At 41.4% G+C, this 22,954-nt stretch overlaps 2 protein-coding genes across 6 annotated transcripts; one reads left to right on the top strand and one right to left on the bottom strand.

The window, feature by feature from the left end:
• Positions 1 to 912: 912 nt before the first annotated feature.
• On the bottom strand, positions 913 to 3,021 carry LOC141913179 (uncharacterized). The gene is made up of 5 exons (XM_074804647.1): positions 2,395 to 3,021; positions 1,852 to 2,016; positions 1,686 to 1,775; positions 1,513 to 1,602; positions 913 to 1,321 (listed from the first exon to the last, which is right to left on the bottom strand). Exons 1-5 carry the CDS (start codon positions 2,794 to 2,796, stop codon positions 1,052 to 1,054), a joined length of 1,017 nt encoding a protein of 338 aa, XP_074660748.1. The 5' UTR covers positions 2,797 to 3,021; the 3' UTR covers positions 913 to 1,051.
• A 2,345-nt stretch (positions 3,022 to 5,366) lies between these two features.
• Positions 5,367 to 18,530, top strand: LOC141913088 (uncharacterized). Of its 5 annotated transcripts, none has more exons than XM_074804532.1 (19): positions 5,367 to 5,465; positions 6,737 to 8,374; positions 8,675 to 8,806; positions 8,906 to 8,987; positions 10,302 to 10,378; positions 10,533 to 12,017; positions 12,355 to 12,489; positions 12,742 to 12,821; positions 13,107 to 13,176; positions 13,252 to 13,329; positions 13,441 to 13,560; positions 13,772 to 13,834; positions 15,724 to 15,830; positions 15,911 to 16,088; positions 16,164 to 16,287; positions 16,514 to 16,629; positions 16,731 to 16,854; positions 17,076 to 17,181; positions 17,524 to 18,530. In XM_074804532.1, the coding sequence occupies exons 2-19, from the start codon at positions 6,806 to 6,808 to the stop codon at positions 17,555 to 17,557; spliced, it is 4,680 nt and encodes a 1,559-aa protein (XP_074660633.1). In that variant the 5' UTR covers positions 5,367 to 5,465; positions 6,737 to 6,805; the 3' UTR covers positions 17,558 to 18,530. The 5 variants fall into 5 exon arrangements, with proteins under 5 accessions (XP_074660633.1, XP_074660634.1, XP_074660632.1 ...); XM_074804533.1 differs by having other exon boundaries at positions 5,371 to 5,589; XM_074804531.1 differs by having other exon boundaries at positions 5,371 to 5,593.
• Positions 18,531 to 22,954: the final 4,424 nt, after the last annotated feature.

The following is a 22,954-nucleotide window of genomic DNA, read 5'->3' as shown; positions in this document are numbered from 1 at the left end:
GCTGAATCTGTTATCTATGGCCTAAAAAAGTAAGTCTAAAAAGTGACTTAAAGATTTATTTTGTAGCCCTAGGTGAGTGCTAACAGCGACTAACTCCAGGTCAGTGACATCCCATGTACCCATAATCAGCCATAGATGACCAGTGACATCACAGTCACTCAGCACTAGCAGCTAACCCTAACCCTAGGTCAGGTGACCAGTGACATCACAGTCGCTCAGTACTAGCAGCTAACCCTAACCCTAGGTCAGGTGACCAGTGACCTCACAGGCACTCAGTGCCAGCAGCTAACCCTAACCCTAGGTCAGGTGACCTCCCAGGCACTCAGTGCCAGCAGCTAACCCTAACCCTAGGTCAGGTGACCAGTGACATCACAGCCACTCAGTACCAGCAGCTAACCCTAACCCTAGGTCAGGTGACCTGTGACATCACAGCCACTGAGTGCCAGCAGCTAACCCTAACCCTAGGTCAGGTGACCAGTGACATCACAGCCACTGAGTGCCAGCAGCTAACCCTAACCCTAGGTCAGGTGACCTGTGACATCACAGCCACTGAGTGCCAGCAGCTAACCCTAACCCTAGGTCAGGTGACCAGTGACATCACAGACACTCAGTACTAGCATGGGTCAACCAGGTCAACTAACAGTGGAGTGACCAACCACAACCAAGCCTTTAATAAATTCAATGTATTTATTGGTGTCTTCTGTTGAAATGGATGGAAAAATGATTCCTATAATCACAGTAGAAACTACTATCAGATGACCACTAGTGCTGGAAACTACTATCAGATGACCACTAGTGCTAGAAACTACTATCAGATGACCACTAGTGCTATTTGTGTAATTTTTATTTGTTTCTATTCAAATTACATTTAATTCAATGTTAGACTAGATATTACATCATTACATATTCACATTAAACCTTGTATAAAGCATTCAGTCAATGGGTGATTCACCTGTTTACTTAAATTATGTTTTATATCCTGAAACTACTTCATTTAATAAGTTTGATTTTAAATAATCGCGAAGTTCATAACCGCTTATCTTACCCCTAGTTATATAGTGTCTTTGAGTCCTAACAAAGTTACTAAATCTGGAGTTGGTTCTTTCGGTAACTTTTGGATGGATAATTTTTTATTCGTTATCATAGTCTCCAGAATTGTTGTTACTTCTTTATAATAATCCAAATGTTTTTGAAGTTTTTGTAAAGTTTGACAGTCAAATTCTTGAAATTGTGTTTCAATATCCATCACCGGTTCTTCAGATATACATGTAGTTTCTAGATGGTCTCTTTCACTTCTGGATGCATAAAACATTTTGGTAATCTAAAAGAAAAGTATGATTGAAAGTTTCTGCGTTTTCAATACAGTGTTAATAGAATGTATTCATATAGTAATGTAATAACTAGAATGTGGTGAATCCACGTTACATGTCTCCCCTGTTATATTTTCATTGTGATAATTATTGTAATGTTCTCTATTATTAGTTCGCGATTCTTTTCAATAATTTTCCATACTTGAGTTCCTTGAGTAAATGAAGATTCCATTGAATATGATGGATCCACTTCACTTTTCAACTCCAATTTTACTTCTGTATCGTTTATGCCCTGTCATAAAAAGGGGAAATGATACAATACGAAATAAGGATCTTTTTTTTAATTGCTTGTGAATGTCCAATAATCTTACATACTTGAGTTCCTTGAGTAAATGAAGATTCTGTTGAATATGATGGATCTACTTCACTTTTTAACTCCAACTTTACCCCTGTATCATTTAAGGCCTGTCATAAAAAGAAAAAATGATACAATAAGAAATAGGAATATTTTATTGATTGCTTGTCCAATACTCTTACATACTTGAGTTTCTTGTGTATATGAAAATTCCGTAGAAAGTGACACTTCCATTTCTGACGACTCCAATTCAGGACTCTCTGTTTTTATTCCTACGGACTCATCTTCACATTTGGACTGATTTTCGAGCGATGGTGATTTCCGGTGAGTTCTTAATAAATCATTTACGATCTGGAAATAAACAACAAAATGACAAAATAAACAATGGCCTAAACAATTTGTAAGTTTTGTATTGAACTGGGCAGTAGCGCCTACAATAGTCCAGTATCTAGCCGTTGTTCCCCAGGGGAACATAAAAACGTCTGGTATTCAGACTACGCCTACAACTCAATGAACCATGATTCCTAATACAATCCCAAAAAATCATTCCTGTATTATTTATAAATGGTACAGTTTCTTATCTTCAGCTGTTTATTCAAGAGGAAAGGAAACTAAGTACAGGGAGAAGGGTTTAGGCTACGTGAAGCGGGATCCCTTAACCCTCTATCATTGTCATTTATTTGCGATAAGGAACTGATTCGCGACGAGGGTAAAAATAAATAAATCCACCTTTTTTTGACAACGTCTTTCGTAAGATTTTGATCTCTGTGATCGCTGTGAGTCGTTTAAACGCGTTGTTAGCTCAACCGGCGACGATGTACTGCTAATACTGTTAGCAGCGACCGAGTCACTTCTTCTCTTGAATATCGTCGGAATCATATCCGGCTTAAGCCTCACTCTATCGGGTTTATACGCCAATGATTTGGCGACAGCGGGTGGGATTACAAAACAATCATCGGTGAAATGAAGACCGCAGATCCTCGCGTCTTTACCGGGCTTCCACGACTCTTCTCTTCCACACGCTTTTATCCACAGTCGTCGTAATTTAGCATTTTTCGACGGGAAAGTATGAAAGTTTATACCACCAGCATGTGCATTTTCATTACAGTTTCCAGCTACACAATAAGGCATTGTTCACTCACATTCACAAACTTCACGAGAATAATAGATCACAGTCAAGAAGCGCTAATTAATATAGATTAGTTGATTCTGTAATCTAACCGTCTAGTTAAGAAATACTATTCCGGATTACACACCCTCCAGTCGTCTATAGGTCTAACCGGCTTTCTACGCGGTTTTTGTATTGTAGTGTCGTGTGGATAACGTTTTCAATTCAATATGGTTTCAAATAGAGATTTTAAAACAATGATTGTAATGAAGCAATAAAATTTATTTGAATTGTATATTCTACCTATGGCAGTAGAGTTGACTCAGATTTTACTCGTTACTACCGAATTTTATTACCACAGAGCCTTGAGATCGCGAAATCATAAGGCTAAAATTCTAAAACTACAACCGAACAAGTTTAGAGGTGGCGCACCTTACAACTATTTACCAAAATAACCCGACACAAATACTTCCGGGTTAACTAGTGACTGTTTAGTAAACGGTATAGTTCGTTTTTGAAAATTGCGCATGCGCTAAATGGTAAAGAACTGGAAGTGAACGATCGTTCAGTGTCTATAAACTATGGAAGACCTCAGACGACATACGAGATATGAGATATAACATACGAGATATGAGATGCAACATACGAGATACGACTTATGACATACGAGATACGACTTATTTACAGTACGGGTGTCCGTCCGCTAGCGCCACCGCAGTGTATATTTTTCAACATCTACTCGGCGTTGTGGCGTATACTACAACACGTGCGCAGGCAGTGGCGTATACATTAACTATGAATATCAATATGCGAAAAACGTTTCATTTGAAACGAAAAACATTTAAAAATATTCGATCAACCACTCCCGGGGACCGGCTTCTCGCTGTGACATCAGTGGGCGGCCACTCTTAGTAGTGTGAGACACCGATGGTCCGGTGATTCGAGTTGGCTCCAAATACGGGGCTACAGCCCCTAAATCCACCAAAAACGCCTCAAATTCCATTTTTGAGTGTACAAAAATCCCTCAAAAAGAGTTAGCCATGGCCCCTTCAAATTGGTGGTCAGTAAGAATTGCGCCTAGTCAAGGGTTTAAACTTCGCGTTCGATCGAGGGTTTTCGATGAAGAATGAAAGATGTATGTATATTACGAATGCCGATGACCAAAGAGTTTAAAAAAAAGTCCGACACACGCGGAATCTGTGTTTAGTGTACTATGATTTCAACGAATGAATTGAAACATGGACATGAATTAAAAATACTAAAGATAACATAGATCTATTGAATGAATTATTCATTAAATATCAGAATGGAGTTCCATTGTATCACTCTCAGCTCCTGGCCCTAGTCCAGCTGATTTCATTTATCACGACGTTTTTTGCGACGGGTGCAAACGCACCATACGAGCAACGTTCCGGTGTTCCGCTAATTCCCCGGTCTAAAGAAATGTTACTTGATATTTCCATGGATCTCTTATCTTTACAAATGTAAGAGCTGTTGTGTTTTGCTGAAGACTTATTTATGTGGTTCCTGTACTTTTGTCAATAAACAGTTTTAAAACTGGCCATGACAATTGATAAGAATGATCTTAAATTGGATTCTCCGATTATGAAAGTTATTCAGATTCAGCCATTGGCCCTTTTCATGAAAGATGTCAGAAAAGAAAGATAGCCAAAAAGCACTCAGAATACACAAGTACCTAAATTGAACAAATTTTCAGGGGAGGACCCCAGACTATGGCTTCAGAAAGACAGTACCGCATACTGCCCTAACGGTTAGCGAAAACTGGCCAGTCTCGACTCTCAATGCATGGCTGGTCTAGTGGACTCACCAGTCTGCCCCAGTAGCTCGATAGGGATGGAATTTAGCTGGGGATTTCAAACCTTGAGAGAGAGCACGGGAGTTCTTAATCTGGATACCAGGGCGATGTACGGGTTCCCAGGTTGTTTGGGATTCAAGAACTCAGGCAGGGGTGTCAAACAGCGGAGGAGGGGTACAAGGGGGCCGGGATTTCCGGCTGCGGAGTTTTTTTTAGAATTTTGATTTCTGATGCAGAAAAGCAGGCGGTTACGGCGGGCGGTGAACAGTAGTTATTTTTTCTGCAGGCATTGAGTAACCGGAACCCCGGCTCCTGAACACCAGGCCGTTTTAAGACCAAAGGAAGACAAGAAATAGCATAATATTATGAACTTGAACAGTTTGATATCTTTTTAGTTTTGTGATTTGAAAAACTTTTCGTCGCCCGCGGGAGAGGAACGGCCGGCGGCGCGCCTAGTCCAGGGTGTTCACAGTATGGCCTAATATCGTTGTGTCCGGTCCAGGTGTCCATTATCCAAAAGAAATCTATTTCTGGTTTGAATAAAATGTTGACTATGTTGGTTTTCATATAATTGACGATGACTGTACGCGTCACCATGTTAAACGATTTATATGCAGTAAATATTGAAAAAACATACACTGCGGTGGCGCCAGCGGACGGACACCCGTACTGTAAATAAGTCGTATCTCGTATGTCATATGTCGTATCTCGTATGTTGCATCTCATATCTCGTATGTTATATCTCATATCTTGTATGTCGTCTGAGGTCTTCCATAATAAACTAATACTAACGGGCGTAAAAAGTTTTGCGATGAAGGGAAACTTTTTCCAACTTTTGAAAGTGACATTTGTGGAAACGATGGAATGGAAGGACACGTTAGTTTCACTTTCTTTGTCATTCCTATCTTGAGTGAATGTAGTATTGACATATTTTTGACGAACACAGTCATAGTCATAGCATAGGCCCTATACAGCCACAGGTCAGGGGCCAGAGTTGTATGTAAGTAATGTAAAAACGATAATCTGTTAAACCAATGTTATAGTATGTATTAAATAACCCTGTGTATACAGCAGGCAGGCAGGCAGGGTAATCCAACTACTAATTACACAATCTATAAACATAGCCTACACAACAGTCAGAGATAGTCTAATGTCTATTTATTAATTGATGAGACCTGTTTTTCTTGGATATTTTGCTTACTTTTTGGGGTACATACCTCATTTATGTGTTAACAGAATGCCAAAAATCGCAGACAACAACTGAATATCCGATATATTTTCAGTTCTGTACCAATTAGATGGATTGGCAAAAAGACTCCTTAAGTCCAATTGAATGAGAGAGAAAATCCTCCATTTTGTGAAATTTCTTGAATTTTTACATGCCTACGAAATGAAGTTATTTTTCTTGTGGGGTCTCAACAACTAAATCAGGGTGGCGTAGGCATGGTAACAATGTTCAAATCCAAGAAATTTGACAAAATGGAGGATTTTCTCTCTCATTCAACTGGACTTAAGGAGTCTTTTTGCCAATCCATCTAATTGGTACAGAACTGGAAATATATCGGATATTCAGTTGTTGTCCGCGATTTTTGGCATTCTGTTAAGACATAAATGAGGTATGTACCCCAAAGAGTAAGCAAAATATCCCAGAAAAATAGGTCTCATCAATTAATAAATAGACATTTGTACCTAACCGTCATTACACAAGCAGCTGGTATCTACTGGTTTCATCCATCCTCCATCAAATTGTGACAAGCCCCTGTGTAGTCAGTAACCTGTCTGTGGTTTAGTTTCACGATCGGATATTTTCAGTTGCCATCCGATTATAAAAGGCTTACCACCAACGATTAGGTAACTAACTACGGTTTCCTAACTACTGTGCTATTAGTCAATTGGCCTATAAATCAGGATCCAGCCTGCCTATGTTCTGTAGACCTGCTCTTCTTATGCCTATAAGGTTCCCCTCTAACATATTATTCTTTCTATTTGCCCTATTTTAAAGAAGAAGCTCGTCCTTGTCTGAAACAGAAGAGCCGGGGCATGTACCGAGCTTGGAGTAGTAACAGGGTACCCAGGGACAGAATACCAAACACAGTGCAGGGGCACGTCTCTTACCGTCGTCTCATGCTTATTTGTTTGTATTTCAGAAGTGGAATAAATTGAACTGAATGAAATTGGAATTATAGAATTCATTGATGTTTTATTTCTTGTAAAATATGTCAACAAATGGTGATAAATGGAGTTCATCATCGCAGCAGCAGCAGCAGCAGCAGCACTCTGCAGCTCCATGGGTAGATGAGATCAAACTGAAACAGAGCACCTTCGGGCATCAATTACGCCACAATCGGTCAAAGACCGACGACCGTGATTTAGTGAAATCTGCCGTCGATAACAAGCATGAACGATCGACTAGTGCTGAAACTGCGTTGAAAAAATTACCGATTTCTGATCCAGCGACTTCGGTTAAACCAAAACTAAAACCCGGTAATTTACCGCTGAAACCTCAGCGCGTCGTAAAATCAGAACTACGATCACCGGACGACGAACCGATTCAAATCCGTCAGAAATCTATCGACAAATCGAATGTGGCGCGATCAGTGAATGCTTTAACGCAATTATTCGAGAATAAAAACGTTTTAATAGCGCCGAGTTTAGACTTTACAGTCGAGCAACAAACTACAGAACAACAATCTGCAGGACTTGAGAATGAAACTGATTCACCGGTGAGAAGTGATAGATTTATTGTAGGTGCGAGTGATTCCGATGATGAAGAACGCAAGGTCGTTAGTTGCGTGAAATTTGGTCGATCCAGTAAACGTAGGAAATCCAAGGAGAATAAAAGGAGTTCGTCGAAATCATCGAGTGTAGGTAGCGATATAGACGACTCGACTGATCTCGCGACGTCGAAATTCAAACCCTCCCCGCGTCCACCGTCGTTCGATGATGTACTTAGTGAATTCACGCATTTAGAACAACGCGCAACAGACGGCCCTCTATCTTCTCCTAGTAAACCTACACCACCTAGTAAACCTACCCTTCCTAGTAAACCTACCCCTCCAGGTAAACCACCGCGCACGTTCAGACATGACGTCTATCTCGACTCTAAATTAAACAAGAATCACGCGGGGCCTGTCTTTGTATTGGACCCTAATCAACAAACTGTAACAAACAGACAAAATCGTGATAACTACGAATATTCATCGGTAGCCGTCAAATCTACGCGGAATAATAAAAACGATGATTACTTTCAATATGACGCCGATTTTTCATGTTTAAGAAAACCAAAAAATACTGCAGGATTTTCAGACAATTCAGAGTCTGGTGAAAATCTGTACGAAAGTTTGAATCGACCGTTGAAATCAGCGACCGTCGCGGCTACGGAAGTAATTTACGCGGCTCCCGATTCATCGAATCATTCGATTCTAAAACGAACGCTCAGCGAAACCGATCAAAATGAATATCAATACGTTCGGACTATCGTCGATACGTTCGGCGTTTCACAGGATCGCGTACGACAACATGCACTGGGTAGTGATCTACAGTCACAGCGTAGTAATCTACAGTCACAGCGTAGTAATCTACAGTCACAGCGTAGCACCAGTGATGAGTGTTTATACGCGCGTACTATGAGTATAAACTCTGATAGTTCTACGTATACAGACCCGGTTGAGGTGTTCAGTCGACCGGTTCCTCGTCAGTCCAAACAAGAGGACGTTTACTCCGCCATTAATATTCCTATCAGAAATCGGATGTTGAGGAATCCCGTGACTACATCTACCAGAGAGGTCAGTTTGATTGCAGTTCACAGTTCTTGGTTTAGATTTGACTAGGAATGCACAGAAACAGGACCCAGTTCCACAGTTGAGTTCTAGTTATTCGGAGTCAAATCTTAACTCACAACTGTGGAACTGGACCCAGGAGACTGCTGTGTTGAGGGATTAAACATTGAAATGAGCTGATTTTAACTTGATCTTAAACGGACAACTGCGGGACTGTGTCCAGTTCTATTAACTCCTGGAGCCGACATGTGATTTCAGTTGGTTCAGGTTCGAACTGATTTGTTCTGCATTGTTCTATATTTGTAGAGTATCGATGAACTGAAGAAATGGCACGCCGAACAGAAACCAAAACTGCATAAAATCAAGAAACTTTTCTCGCAGGAAAATCTTCTTAAAAACATGATGACGTCTCACGAGCAAAAGGCAAATAAAAAGAAGGTTCGTGAAAAATGGAACTGACAGGAACCGACAGGAACCAACACCTGTCTGTCCTTTCTGTCGTTAATTATTTCAATATTTATCATTCATTGTTTTTAGGCTCGGTCGAAGATTTGGCAAATATTTTCCGGAACTCATCGGACGGCAGCTGAATCAGCAGACGAACAAGATTCAAAATCCAGTGAGTTTTTGAGATATTGACGTATAGTGTGTGTCCCAATGTGTATCTCTATAAATACATGTGCAGTAGATTGTTTGAATGAAATCATTGTGAGATTTCTGAACTAGGTATCAATGCTGTTTATGTGAAGGTCAGATTCATTGAATTCTGTATCACTCTTCCTAATTCACCATAGATACAGCAATGATTTTGATATGTCCCAGTTTTCATCGATGTAATTAGGTCTAGAATGGATGCAGGTCAATTTTATCAGCTTTTTGTGCGGCAGTCACAGAAATTGCTCGGTTTTGTTTAACACAGTTGACCCTGATATTATCTCTGCATTAATTCACAATTTTCCCCGCATATCATCATTTCCTGAGAAAGATTAGAACTCTTTTACTAAATGAAACATATCGTATTTAACACGGGTGGATGAAAGTTCTCATGACTCCCCCCCCCCTCGACGTAGCGGCCTCTATAGTGAATTAGAGTGATAATCATCAAATTGACAAAAATATCCGACTTTTTAGATGGCGTAATTGTTAAAAATTGCCAGCAATTAATAAATAGTTTTACATCATTCAGACTGGTTTCTATAGCAGGGGTAACACTACTATATGTAACGGTACAGTTCAACAGACAAGATGGAAAACTTTCAGTTTTAAAGCTTTCGAATCAGAAATATTTTGAATGATAGAAACAAGACAAACAATTCTGTCTGTTGAGAGACATTGATAACAGCTGGATATAGATAATTCTATCATGGATGAAGAGTATAGAAATACAAGTAAAAATACTGTGACTCCTAGTTCTATAATCGGTAGTTACAATTCTACGACTGCTAGTCCAAGTTCTACGACTGCTAGTCCAAGTTCTACGACTGCTAGTCCAAGTTCTACGACTGCTAGTCCAAGTTCTACGACTAGTCCGAGGAATAGGCTTTCGTTTACTACGCCGAACAAACTGAATTTATTACTAGTGAATACACCTGAAAAGGATTTACTCGGTGATAATGAACCGCTGCAGTCTAAGAGTCGACGTAAACGACCGATTCTGAGGAAATGTCGCAGTCTCTACAGCCCTGCTGTTAGGAGTTTAGGTTCTTTACGTAGTCCTCGTCGTTGGGTATCTACTGATGGTGGGTGAAACTTGAGGGATATATCGACATTTGTTTGAGAGAGAATAACTGACAATCAAAAGATAAACTATGAAAGTTGTTTCGATGTTTCAAAACATAGAATTAAGTGTTTTTCTCGTGTTTAGATATAAACAGCCACTTTTATTTAATTCTATTGGTTTACATTTCTAATGTAAAATTTTGCTATATTTCAGATGGAAGTGGAAGTCAATTTGATGAGAGAGATATTGAGAGACAAATCAAACGCACGCGTTCAAACAGAGAGAAATGGGTATGTACACCGCAGTCTATACGAGTCGCCACGCCCTACCCAGTAGACTATTTCTTTTTCAATTTTTCGAAACAAAATTCAAAAAATGTTTTTTTCCGCGAAACCAAATTGTTTGAGGATTATACTGAAATAGTCTACTGGTATTTCTTTTTAGGGTTTCAAAAATTTGCTCGCGAAGTTCACAGAATTATTTACGGCGCCATCTGATGGCGGAAATTATTTCATTTTACCACCGATGCTTGATCTCAACAATAACAAACTGAATGAGGCGTATCTAACACAGCAGCATCAGCCACTCATCAGTGAGGAGAGACATCAGCCACTCATCAGTGAGGAGAGACATCAGCCACTCATCAGTGAGGAGAGACATCAGCCACTCATCAGTGAGGAGAGACATCAGCCACTCATCAGTGAGGAGAGACATCAGCCACTCATCAGTGAGGAGAGACATCAGCCACTCATCAGTGAGGAGAGACATCAGCCACTCATCAGTGAGGAGAGACATCAGCCACTCATCAGTGAGGAGAGACATCAGCCACTCATCAGTGAGGAGAGATATCAGCCACTCATCACTGTGAATGATGTCAATGTGGATGATGTCAATGTGGATGATGTCAATGTGGATGATGTCAATGTGGATGATGTCTATGTGGATGACATATCAATGCATCGCGATAATCTAAAAATTTGCAGGTCAAAAAAATTACAAAAAGCCGTTTCATTCGAAGAGGATTTTATCCATGAAACCATGGAAACTGAGACACCAACAATGGAATCAGTTGAGAACAATAATAAACCTTGGCAACTGAATAGATTTGACTCGGTCGACAAAAGATTTATAATTCCTGATATAGTGATAGAGGCGCCACCTGGTGAATCTGATGGGAAACGATGGCTGAATTCATACAGTACGCCCTTCATACCGGGATTACTTCGACCAATCAGCAATCAGCAACTGTCCGTCAGTCCGATCGTTCGACCAATCAGCAATCAGCAACCGTCCATCAGTCCGATCGTTCGACCAATCACTGATCAGCGAGCGCCTATCAGTCCAATCGTTCCATTGATCCAAATTACCGATCCTACGGGGAATAACGTTCAAACTGATTCTATCTGCGTCGCGCATGGTTCCGTCGCGCGGGGTTCCATCGCACGGGGTTCCATCGCGCGGGGCGCACCAGAGAACAACAGTATAAATAGACATCCAAGTAAACTTGGAAGAATAAAACCATTTATCAGTAGCGGCAGTAAACTAACTCCGCATTACCATAGCAACCGCAGACAATCAATAACGTTACAAAAACAGATAATAATCTCAACTCCGCGATCGATTGTTTTGAAAACTCCGTGTGGATCGTGCGCTCTCGGTAAATGTAACTCATTAAAAACAAACCGATCATCGTTAAAACAAAGTCTCTTCCAGAAATATCTCGATAAAAAACCACCGGATGACGTGGCTACTTCGCCGTTGCTAGGTAACGATAGTCTGACAGCGACTGATGATTCGATTCGCTCGACAGCGCGGTTCGATGAACGTGGATCTCTCGTTGCTATGGAAACAGTTGTATCGTTTGGGTACGAAATCAATACAGATTTAGGCTGGTCGTTTCTGACTAACTGTTTATCTCCAAATTCTACGGTACGCATACCTCGACTAGAGGTCAGCCACCTCTCTCTTATACCTCTCTCTTATACCTCTCTCTTATACCTCTCTCTTATACCTCTCTCTTATACCTCTCTCTTATACCTCTCTCTTACACTTGAAAAATCGTGAGAACTTTTCGACTCCCGGTCTGCTGGTCCTAACCTTGACCTTTATTACAGTTGTCCTTTCGAGTAAGATCCGATGAACTCGGAGATAACAGAGATATCGCTCTCAAGTCGTACAGATTTTATCGAGTCCAGAAAGATGCGACTGTTATGATGTATGTTGTCTTTAAACCCGTAATTCACCTGAGTTTCAATTGTAATTTTAGGCGTCTGTATACACGAGAATACGAGCATTCCGTAAACTCATCTACCCTTCACTATTCGACTACGCTATCATTGTCGGCGTAAAAAAAGTGGAAGGCAATCTCATTCCGTACATCAAATACAAGTTTCCGCATAACGTAAGTTTATTCTTTTTTCATTCGAAGAAACAACCGTTAACAACCGGTATGACGTAAGATGCAATAAGTAGGAAATGAAACTGAACGTGTTCAACATCGAACAAAAACACCTTTCAATTATGTATAAATAGTTTATTGCTTGTTTGATAATATTCCCAAAATAATAAAGATACCCCAGTTACCAGTGTTTGGTTCAGAAGAAAATACAGTCGGTCTCAAATGTGTTGATATAAATATAAACGACTTTTATAGGTGAAACCTGAAGAGTTTTGTATTCCACAATTCTGTTTCCCGGATGTCTCTATAATCAAACCTTACAGTGAATTTAAAAGGTGAGTTTCTTTCAAACAACTTGCAACCGGATGTAAAAACTTTAACACGAAACTGCTGTGATGATTCATTGGGATCAGCTGCCAGTTTTAACTTAAACATAGTCTTGGCCTTTATATAACTATAAACCCTGTTATTGCAGCATTATCTTGATTAAGTAATCATGAAACTAGATAAATCCCCGGGGGAGCTGGTGATAAAACCGTATTGACTTTAACCCGGTGTTTACTCAGTTAACTGTGAATTGGGTTTTATGCTAAGATCGGATGCGTTTGTTTATTTTACAGTGAAACTTATTCATTTGTTTTGACGAATTGTGATGGAAGTCGTAATTACGGATATTGCCAACGGTTCCTGGTACGATTCTCAGCTTTTCTGTCGTGGAAATTTTAAGAAAATTCCTAATAATGATAATATGTCTTGTTTTATTAGCCGTCTGGTAAACTAGAGGTCTATCCGATAGTTGTATGTATAGTGTCACCATGTGGAGCGCAATCGCTATACCATCAGGTCAGACATCGAATTAATGCCGCAACTTCTTACAGATTTTTCATTTACCCCTGCACAGAATGAATATTCTGTATTGTAATAACGCTGTATTATATTGTAATTATACTGTAGATTCTATCAGAGATTGAGAAGCGGTATCTGGAACAGGAAGATTTAGCGACTACGTTCATCGAGATTGCTTATTCACGGCCGCTACCAAAACCAGGAAACACTATTTCTATTTGCGTCATTGTAAGTTGGTCTCCATATTGAAAAAACCTGTCAATTAATGATTACTGTATTTTTCAATATAACCTTAATGATCTATAACATAAGGAATGCTCCAATATCACGGATGTAACAAGATTCAGTCCTAATTTTGTAGAACACTATAAACACTCTGAATCTTCTCCTATACATTCCCTGTATTCATTCATTGTAAAGTTACTGGTTGTATTTTTAGAATACTGATGGGCTCGTTGCTGATAATAGATTTCAGAGACAAGAAGATGCACGATTTGAAAACGTACGTTTTGTATCAGTACATGAATAGATCTGAACCATCAGTGTCCGGCTCACCACACAGCTCTGAGTTCAGTGCTGAACCATCAGTGTCCGGCTCACCACACAGCTCTGAGTTCAGCACTGAACCATCAGTGTCCGGCTCACCACACAGCTCTGAGTTCAGTACTGAACCATCAGTGTCCGGCTCACCACACAGCTCTGAGTTCAGTACTGAACCATCAGCAGCTGGTTCACCACACAGCTCTGAGTTCAGTACTGAACCATCAGTGTCCGGCTCACCACACAGCTCTGAGTTCAGCACTGAACCATCAGTGTCCGGCTCACCACACAGCTCTGAGTTCAGCACTGAACCATCAGTGTCCGGCTCACCACACAGCTCTGAGTTCAGCACTGAACCATCAGTGTCTGGCTCACCACACAGCTCTGAGTTCAGTGCTGAACCATCAGTGTCCGGCTCACCACACAGCTCTGAGTTCAGCACTGAACCATCAGTGTCCGGCTCACCACACAGCTCTGAGTTCAGTGCTGAACCATCAGTGTCCGGCTCACCACACAGCTCTGAGTTCAGCACTGAACCATCAGTGTCCGGCTCACCACACAGCTCTGAGTTCAGTGCTGAACCATCAGTGTCCGGCTCACCACACAGCTCTGAGTTCAGTGCTGAACCATCAGTGTCCGGCTCACCACACAGCTCTGAGTTCAGCACTGAACCATCAGTGTCCGGCTCACCACACAGCTCTGAGTTCAGTGCTGAACCATCAGTGTCCGGCTCACCACACAGCTCTGAGTTCAGTGCTGAACCATCAGTGTCCGGCTCACCACACAGCTCTGAGTTCAGTGCTGAACCATCAGTGTCCGGCTCACCACACAGCTCTGAGTTCAGCGCTGAACCATCAGTGTCCGGCTCACCACACAGCTCTGAGTTCAGTGCTGAACCATCAGTGTCCGGCTCACCACACAGCTCTGAGTTCAGCACTGAACCATCAGTGTCCGGCTCACCACAGAGCTCTGAGTTCAGCGCTGAACCATCAGTGTCCGGCTCACCACACAGCTCTGAGTTCAGCGCTGAACCATCAGTGTCCGGCTCACCACACAGCTCTGAGTTCAGTGCTGAACCATCAGTGTCCGGCTCACCACACAGCTCTGAGTTCAGTGCTGAACCATCAGTGTCCGGCTCACCACACAGCTCTGAGTTCAGTGCTGAACCATCAGTGTCCGGCTCACCACACAGCTCTGAGTTCAGTGCTGAACCATCAGTGTCCGGCTCACCACAGAGCTCTGAGTTCAGCACTGAACCATCAGTGTCCGGCTCACCACACAGCTCTGAGTTCAGTACTGAACCATCAGTGTCCGGCTCACCACAGAGCTCTGAGTTCAGTGCTGAACCATCAGTGTCCGGCTCACCACACAGCTCTGAGTTCAGTGCTGAACCATCAGTGTCCGGCTCACCACAGAGCTCTGAGTTCAGTGCTGAACCATCAGTGTCCGGCTCACCACACAGCTCTGAGTTCAGCACTGAACCATCAGTGTCCGGCTCACCACACAGCTCTGAGTTCAGTGCTGAACCATCAGTGTCCGGCTCACCACAGAGCTCTGAGTTCAGCGCTGAACCATCAGTGTCCGGCTCACCACACAGCTCTGAGTTCAGCACTGAACCATCAGCAGCTGGTTCACCACACAGCTCTGAGTTCAGTGCTGAACCATCAGCAGCTGGTTCACCACACAGCTCTGAGTTCATTTTCACTGCAGCATATATTGTTAGAATTAGTTCATTTCTAATGTTTTGATCATGTTAATTTTCAACTAAGAACTTCAGAACCAGTTCCTCAAGACAGTAAATATCATTTACCCCAGTCCCGGTATTTAGAATTGTGTGTTTTATATTTTTAGGTGTCCTATGATAACATGGTTCAAGTTTTAGGAATTGATAACGTATTGAAGATATTTGCGTCGATGTTGTCTGAAAGAAGAATTATATTTTCTGCAACAAATCTTGGGTACACGTAGTTCTCTTCTATGATATAGTTTGAAACCAATGAAGGAACTTAGTTTGCTGTATAGGACGAATATTTTTCAGAACATTGTCTTCTTGTATTCACGCGATGGTTGCCTTGTTGTATCCGTTGTCCTGGCAACACACATTCATACCGGTGCTGCCACCTGAGATGATCGATATCGTTTGTTCACCTACGCCGTATATTGTTGGAATATTGACGGAGTTTATGGATGATGTTTACGATCTGCCGATGGAAGAGGTACAATACCTAATTTCATTCGAACTGGCAATTCTCTAGTTCAATCAGTATCTGAGTGATATTTGATATTTTCAGGTTTTGATTGTGAATATCGATGAGATCTGTTTATATAGAGAACAGAAAGATGAATTGACCATTCTACCAAATAAACTGCGTAGAGCTCTCTTTCAAGCTTTACAGATGTCATTCTCTGAACCGGGTTAGTTGATCTGTTACTCTTCTTTATTTCATCACTGAGTATCTCCTCCTCACTGAGTACCTCCTCCCTCTCACTGAGTACCTCCCTCTCACTGAGTACCTCCTCCCTCTCACTGAATATCTCCTCCCTCTCACTGAGTATCTCCTCCCTTTTTCTTCCTCAAACGTTAATCATTTAACAAATTTGTTGTGTACTTGATAATAAATATGATGTATTTCTACTAAAGATGATGCCACTAGGAACCTGATGATATCGGAGGCATTCATGCATTATTTCTTAATGACAATCCGACATTACGAAGATTATATCAATGTGCAACATGACGGACAGAAAATATTCCAGGTACAAATATAATTGTTCATGACAGTAGAAATTAGTTAAACCCATAAACGATGCCGATGTTTTGTGTACAATTTGTTCCTGTATGATTTGTTTTATAACAGAAAGAGTTGTTTGTTAAGAGTCCGTCGTCGAGAGGAATTCGCATGTTTCTACGTTGGTTCGTGGAAACTCAAATGTTTGATCTGTTCATCATAGATCAATTAGAGGCTGAAGCGCCTCAATCAGGTAAATTTAACCAGCGCCAGATATTATCAAGAAAAACCAAGAGAGAAGTGACATTAAGAAATTCCCATGAGCCAATTTCAAAATTCTTATTGTTTTGATAGTTATTGTGGGTTTCTTCTTCAATTTAATTATATACAGTCTATTATTGTTTATGAATACCAAAGGTCTACTGCCTCTATTTGCCGTGTCGAATTGATAATGCGTTATTGGGATCTTTGTAGGAATTTTCCAGAAACAGGTCGCCGAATTTAAGGAAAGCGTTCAACAAGACACCGGAGCCTGGAGTCTTAAAGATTTGGGCAAAAAAGTGAAAAGAGCATTTAAAAGGTAAGATGTTTTTATCCCTGATATTCACCTAAGAACAGATTAACACTTGTTTTAACGTTTCTCACCCTCCGCAAAATCAGCACTTTTGCACATTTTCGAAGTTTTCAGGGGGAGTTTTGAAGATGCTTTGATCAATTGTCTTGAGGGTTCGGTATGTTTATTTATCCCTCTAGTGCCATCATCATAGGAGAAATTGCATTGATCGGGCGGTCTTTGATTTTAGGTGTGAAATCTTAGGGGTATCAGTGGTGCCTCGGTGGGGTGTGCTGGTGTTATGACTAGATTTATTAGTGATTTATGTGGTACATGTAATGATATTTTGATGGTATTTTATATTTGAAGGAGGCAGAGCAGAGATGAACTGAATGAAACTTAATTCAATCTGAAACGATCATCATGTATTCTTGTGTTTTTGCTGCTGGAGGCTACTGTCATTTCATGGACTGATATAGAATCATCTATTTCTGGTATAATCAGGGGTTCATGATAAAACCCTGGTTAAAATTATTTATCTGTGATAGTAAACTGCTGTGTAATTGTCTTGACTGTGATTCTGCTCATGACTACAGTAGACTGCGCTCAAGTCAGACCTATTGGCACCGTGAAAACTTGACTTGAGAGCCGTATCGAACTGTTAGATGTTAGTTGGTAATGTATTTCATATAAAGTGTCACAAAAATATTCCAACAAACATCTGAACAGTTATCGGATCTGACGTGAGTGGAGTATATACTGTAGTGCAAAAAGTGCTTGTTTACAAAAACTGCTTTTCCTCTGGTCACCTACAGTAGGTTCATTCCTCAGTGTAGGTTCCACTGTAGAACTAGGTTCTAGTTTCTAAGTTCTTGTTCGACAGTTTGGGAGGGGGCATTGATTTTGGGCATTTCTACTATGTACATTCTTTCTATGAATATATCTAGTCTGCTGTTCTGTATTCTATACAATGCATTCTATTATGCCATATTTATTTGTTCTACAGTTGAACCTCGATAATACGAAACCTGTTTATTACGATGATTTCACTTTTGCTCACAAGATTCGAGTATTAATATATATGATTCTCTTTCGAAATTTTATATTAAGTGAAACTAATATTTTTGATATAAATCGAGTTGTTCCGTTGCTCGAGTTGCCTCCCGCCGAAGCTCACTGATTTTGTATTTATATTTCGAAATGAATTCAATAACATTATTTTTTTGTAATATATCTATATCTTATATTAATATAAAGCTTCAATTGTGTTTATTGAAAAATAGCTTCTATAGATTTTACCAACTATTGTGCATTATGAAAATTCTAATGAAAAATTATTTTTGTTATATTTGTAAAGATTATTTGAATGAAATGAAATTGCGTTTAATGAAACAGAACATTATTTATTTGTGTTTGCCCCGTCGAGTGCTGGGATCCAGTCGAGATCACCTGTCAGTCTAGCTGTCCAGATCACCTGTCTGTCCAGATCACTAGTCTGTCTGTCTGTCTGTCCAGATCACCTGTCTGTCTGTCTGTCTGTCCAGATCACCTGTCTGTCTGTCCAGATCACCTGTCAGTCTAGCTGTCCAGATCACATATCAGTCTGTCCAGATCACCTGTCAGTCTGTCTGTCTGTCCAGATCACCTGTCTGTCTGTCTGTCTGTCTGTCTGTCTGTCTGTCTGTCTGTCTGTCTGTCTGTCTGTCCAGATCACCTATCAGTCTAGCTGTCCAGATCACCTGTCAGTCTAGCTGTCCAGATCACCTGTCAGTCTGTCTGTCTGTCTGTCCAGATCACCTACCAGTCTAGCTGTCCAGATCACCTGTCTGTCTGTCCAGATCACCTGTCTGTCTGTCCAGATCACCTATCAGTCTAGCTGTCCAGATCACCTGTCTGTCTGTCCAGATCACCTGTCTGTCTGTCCAGATCACCTGTCAGTCTGTCTGTCCAGATCACCTACCAGTCTAGCTGTCCAGATCACCTGTCTGTCTGTCCAGATCACCTGTCTGTCTGTCCAGATCACCTGTCAGTCTGTCTGTCTGTCTGTCCAGATCACCTGTCAGCCTGTAGCCAATCAAACAACTTCAGATTGAAGGCAACTTCGCAGCCCCTGATTTCAATATAGACGAATACCTAACACATCGTATCATAGTGCGATCTAACAACATTTATTTATTTACGTAGCGCCACCTTAAGATTATTCAACAATGATGTATAATGATAAAGGGTCAAAAGATGAACCAATGGTTCACATTTTCCATACATTATTGTATGGACCCAGTATATGAAAGATGAACTGGTTCAATCTATTTGTAACAAAAACTGGAGATTCTACAAATCAAAGAAACTAAAAGGAGAATTTGGAAATAACGATCGATTATTAGAAATGCGTACCATTTGAGAGACACGAGTGACGTCTAGATTCCTCTAGATTTTAGTATTTCGATAAGTTTTCCTTGTTTTCTTCGTGATGCTGATTGTTAGGTATTTTGACGTGTCTCGGGCACTGCGTTAGAATCATCAGCGGCGCGCATAACGCCATGAACGACAGCGTAGCGGCGTTAAACCACAGATTAGAATCGCGACCTACCCCCAGAGTAGAGAAACCCCCTAAACAAGACGGGATAAGACAAATCAGTAAACCGATCGAAATGGTATCTTCGATTCCGTGTTTACTGGGAGAATTTCTGTTGATTCTAACGACGACAGCCATTACTGAGTACACGACGATAACTAAACCGCCGATAACTACTGGTGTGTACAGATAAACAATAGACACCCAAATACTCGTGGAATCCTGCACCAAGCATAAGTTGTTCAGATGATTATAACCACCGGGCAAGATGACCAAATTACAACCGCTTAAACCTATCCCGACCATCCAGGCAACTATGCAGGCGACTACGAAGTAAACCAATAGACGTGGGTGCTTCTTAGTGTTCGGGTACATATAGAGACGTTTCATCGATACTAACAGCGCCGTAAATGTGGTCATCATTGGGCAAACAGATCCTAGAAATCCTGTAAAACTACACAATGTACCGTTCCGCCATTCGTTATGATAATGGAAATAATCTCCAGACGACATATAAACATCTGCCAGCATCAAAATCAACGAGAAATTCGATGCCAAGAAACCGACGATAGCGACGTTGATGACGACGAAGGCTGATATTCGGATGGTGAGATCGGCGGTCCTCGTAAATCTAACGACTTTACCTACGATTATACAAACGTTGCCGACATTTCCGAATATCGCCGAAACCCAAAGAAACAGGCGTAATTTTACGTCGTGGATGAAATCGGTGCAGGTTGACAGGGGTTCCCGTATCGACGCGTTACAACGAGCCAATCCGGCCGCCGCGCAACAAGTCACAAAATCATCTGAATACACTAGATACGAGCTGTTCCGAGACGAGGTCTGTGCCGACGATTGCAAGAATTCGATACCAGTTTTTGCGATTCTGGATCCCTTGGTCAGCAGACTGGCGCCATTGGGAATCATATTTTGATTTGGACTGTCGCCTGCTGGACGAATCGCCTCGTCAGATTCGATGAAGGAATTTGTGGCGTCCAATGACCGAAGAGATCTTGGGATGACGAATTTGCCGAGTACAATTTTACTGATGCCGGAACAGTTGAGATGTTGTAGATTTATCAGTTTAGAGAATGTATCGTGGTGTATTTTAATGATGGGATTATTAGATATAATCAGCTGTCGTAGATTGGTTAGACCCGTCAATGAATTCGCGGTCAGCTCAGCGATCGCGTTGTTACTTACATCCAGATACCTGAGATTGAGCATTTTACCGAAAGTGGTTGACGTCACTCTGTTCAGAATGATTCTACGCAAAGTTAAACTAATCAATCGTTTCAACCCGACGAACAGACCAGAAAAAACTGTCATTTTGTTATTTTGGATTGAAAGCGACTTTAAATGATCAGTTAATCGTATAATGAATGGCACGATGCCGGTAGTCGGTTCGCTGCAGTTCACCTGGTGCCCGATACACTTACAGCCACTGATACAAGGCGTTAGTTCACAATAACGTTCATCTTCACCGGTTATCGGACAGTCTAATGTACCATCGCACACCTGCGATTGGGACAACAGGTAACCCTCCTCGGAGCATCGAAACAAACCCGATTTCCACGAACGGTTCGAACAGCCCGATTCGTCCTCACCTCCTCCACAATCGATCACACCGTCGCACCTGTGTTTCATGTTGATGCAGTAGGAATTGTGGCATTTGAATTTACCCGGACATTCGAAGTTCTGACAGTGTTTAAGATGCGCCTGGTTGTCGCACTGCTCGAACGAACGGTTCCCGGCTCGGTCGAGAATACACGTGTTCTTTCGATTGAAACATTTGGAGAAATCGTTGTTACAACTCGCGTGTTTCACACTATCACACGAATAAGAGACGTTCATCAGTTCATCTGTCTCGTCCGGAGGAGGACATTCGATACGACCGTTTCGTGCTGTTACTAGTGGTAAACATATCGATGTACTCGGACACCAGACGCCTCGACAATCCGCCGAGGTGCACGCATCTTCGTCAACACCGTCATCGCAATCTTTATAACCATCGCATCGTTTCATGTAACTGATACATTTACCCGAATTACAGCGATACTGTTCGCTGTTACAGGATGGATAAACGCACGCGCTTTCATCCGATCCGTCCGAGCAGTCGATCGAAAAATCGCAAATTCGTTCGATATGAACAAAACTGCCATCGTTGCACCGAGACATCGGAGCAGGTGTCGCTGTACCGCACGAGTGTTCGTCGTCACCACCGGGACAATCAGCGTGACCGTCACATTGACGGTCGTACGAGACACACGTACCGTCACCGCATTCAATCTGTTCCCTGTTACACACTGTCTCCTGTTCAATAGGATCGCTCTGACATAAAATCAGAAATTTAGCTCTTTTTGAAACAGGTAGAAAACAGCTTAATGATCGAATGTCGTCGTTTATGCCGAGTGTAGCCATAAAGCAACCTTTCACGCCGTTGTTCATTTCGACCTTTTTTTCACGAGGAATTTTTAACATCAAAAACAACTTTTTCATTTCATCTACTTGTGTTGAACGGAACGAAAACCTTTTCTGATCGACGCTCAAACATTCACTTTCGATGACGAATCTTTCCTCTAGACTGATACACACGTTTTTGAAGAACACCATACCGTCGTCGCGACATTTCTTATAAGAAGAACCTGCGCAAGAGAAAAACATTCCGATATTATGTTAAAGCCTGGCACCAACCCTTTCGGAAATGTTTTTTTCTTTTAGTTTGAAAGGTGTGGTGTCATGTTGCAGATTAATACTGAGCAAGAGTTTTCGATTTTGAAGGAACGAACTCTCTCCCAGTCGCTTCTATCGGGGGTTACGGATTATACTATTCCAGAATAGGGATAGAGTGTATTCTGGTCGAAATGAATGCGCCAGAAGGAATTCCGGAATCGGTAGAGACCAATCAGCAGCCTTCGATTGAGCCACATGCTGCAGATCGACACATCGCTAGTTAAAGTGTGTTACTAAATACAAAAATAAAAAGAAAATTTGCTTGGAAATAGAAACAACGCTAGTACACATATAGATACCTGATTCAATATGAATGGGTTCTGAGGTTGAGTTCGACACGCTGTATTTACAGATATAGTCTGAAGGATTCGCCACGTACTTTGGTAAAGTGAGCTGCGCGAACGCTCGACTAGGATTCTGTATCAGTAATAGATGAATAGCTAATTCCACGTTAGATATTTGACGATTTTTCACAAGAGACGACATCTG

Source organism: Tubulanus polymorphus, chromosome 11 (assembly GCF_964204645.1).
Source record: "Tubulanus polymorphus chromosome 11, tnTubPoly1.2, whole genome shotgun sequence".
Lineage (NCBI taxonomy): Eukaryota > Metazoa > Nemertea > Palaeonemertea > Tubulaniformes > Tubulanidae > Tubulanus > Tubulanus polymorphus.
The sequence above is the reverse complement of the archived record's forward strand: the minus strand, read 5'-3'. Positions and strand labels throughout refer to the sequence as shown.

Coding starts and splice junctions, on each gene's coding strand:
- LOC141913179 (XM_074804647.1), bottom strand. CDS start 2,796: ATGCCTTATTGTGTAGCTGGAAACTGTAATGAAAATGCACATGCTGGT. Junction 1,776..1,851: donor CATATACACAAGAAACTCAA/GTATGTAAGAGT, acceptor TTTTTATGACAG/GCCTTAAATGATACAGGGGT. Junction 1,603..1,685: donor CATTTACTCAAGGAACTCAA/GTATGTAAGATT, acceptor TTTTTATGACAG/GGCATAAACGATACAGAAGT.
- LOC141913088 (XM_074804532.1), top strand. CDS start 6,806: ATGTCAACAAATGGTGATAAATGGAGTTCATCATCGCAGCAGCAGCAG. Junction 10,379..10,532: donor GTTCAAACAGAGAGAAATGG/GTATGTACACCG, acceptor ATTTCTTTTTAG/GGTTTCAAAAATTTGCTCGC. Junction 12,018..12,354: donor GTTTATCTCCAAATTCTACG/GTACGCATACCT, acceptor TTGTAATTTTAG/GCGTCTGTATACACGAGAAT.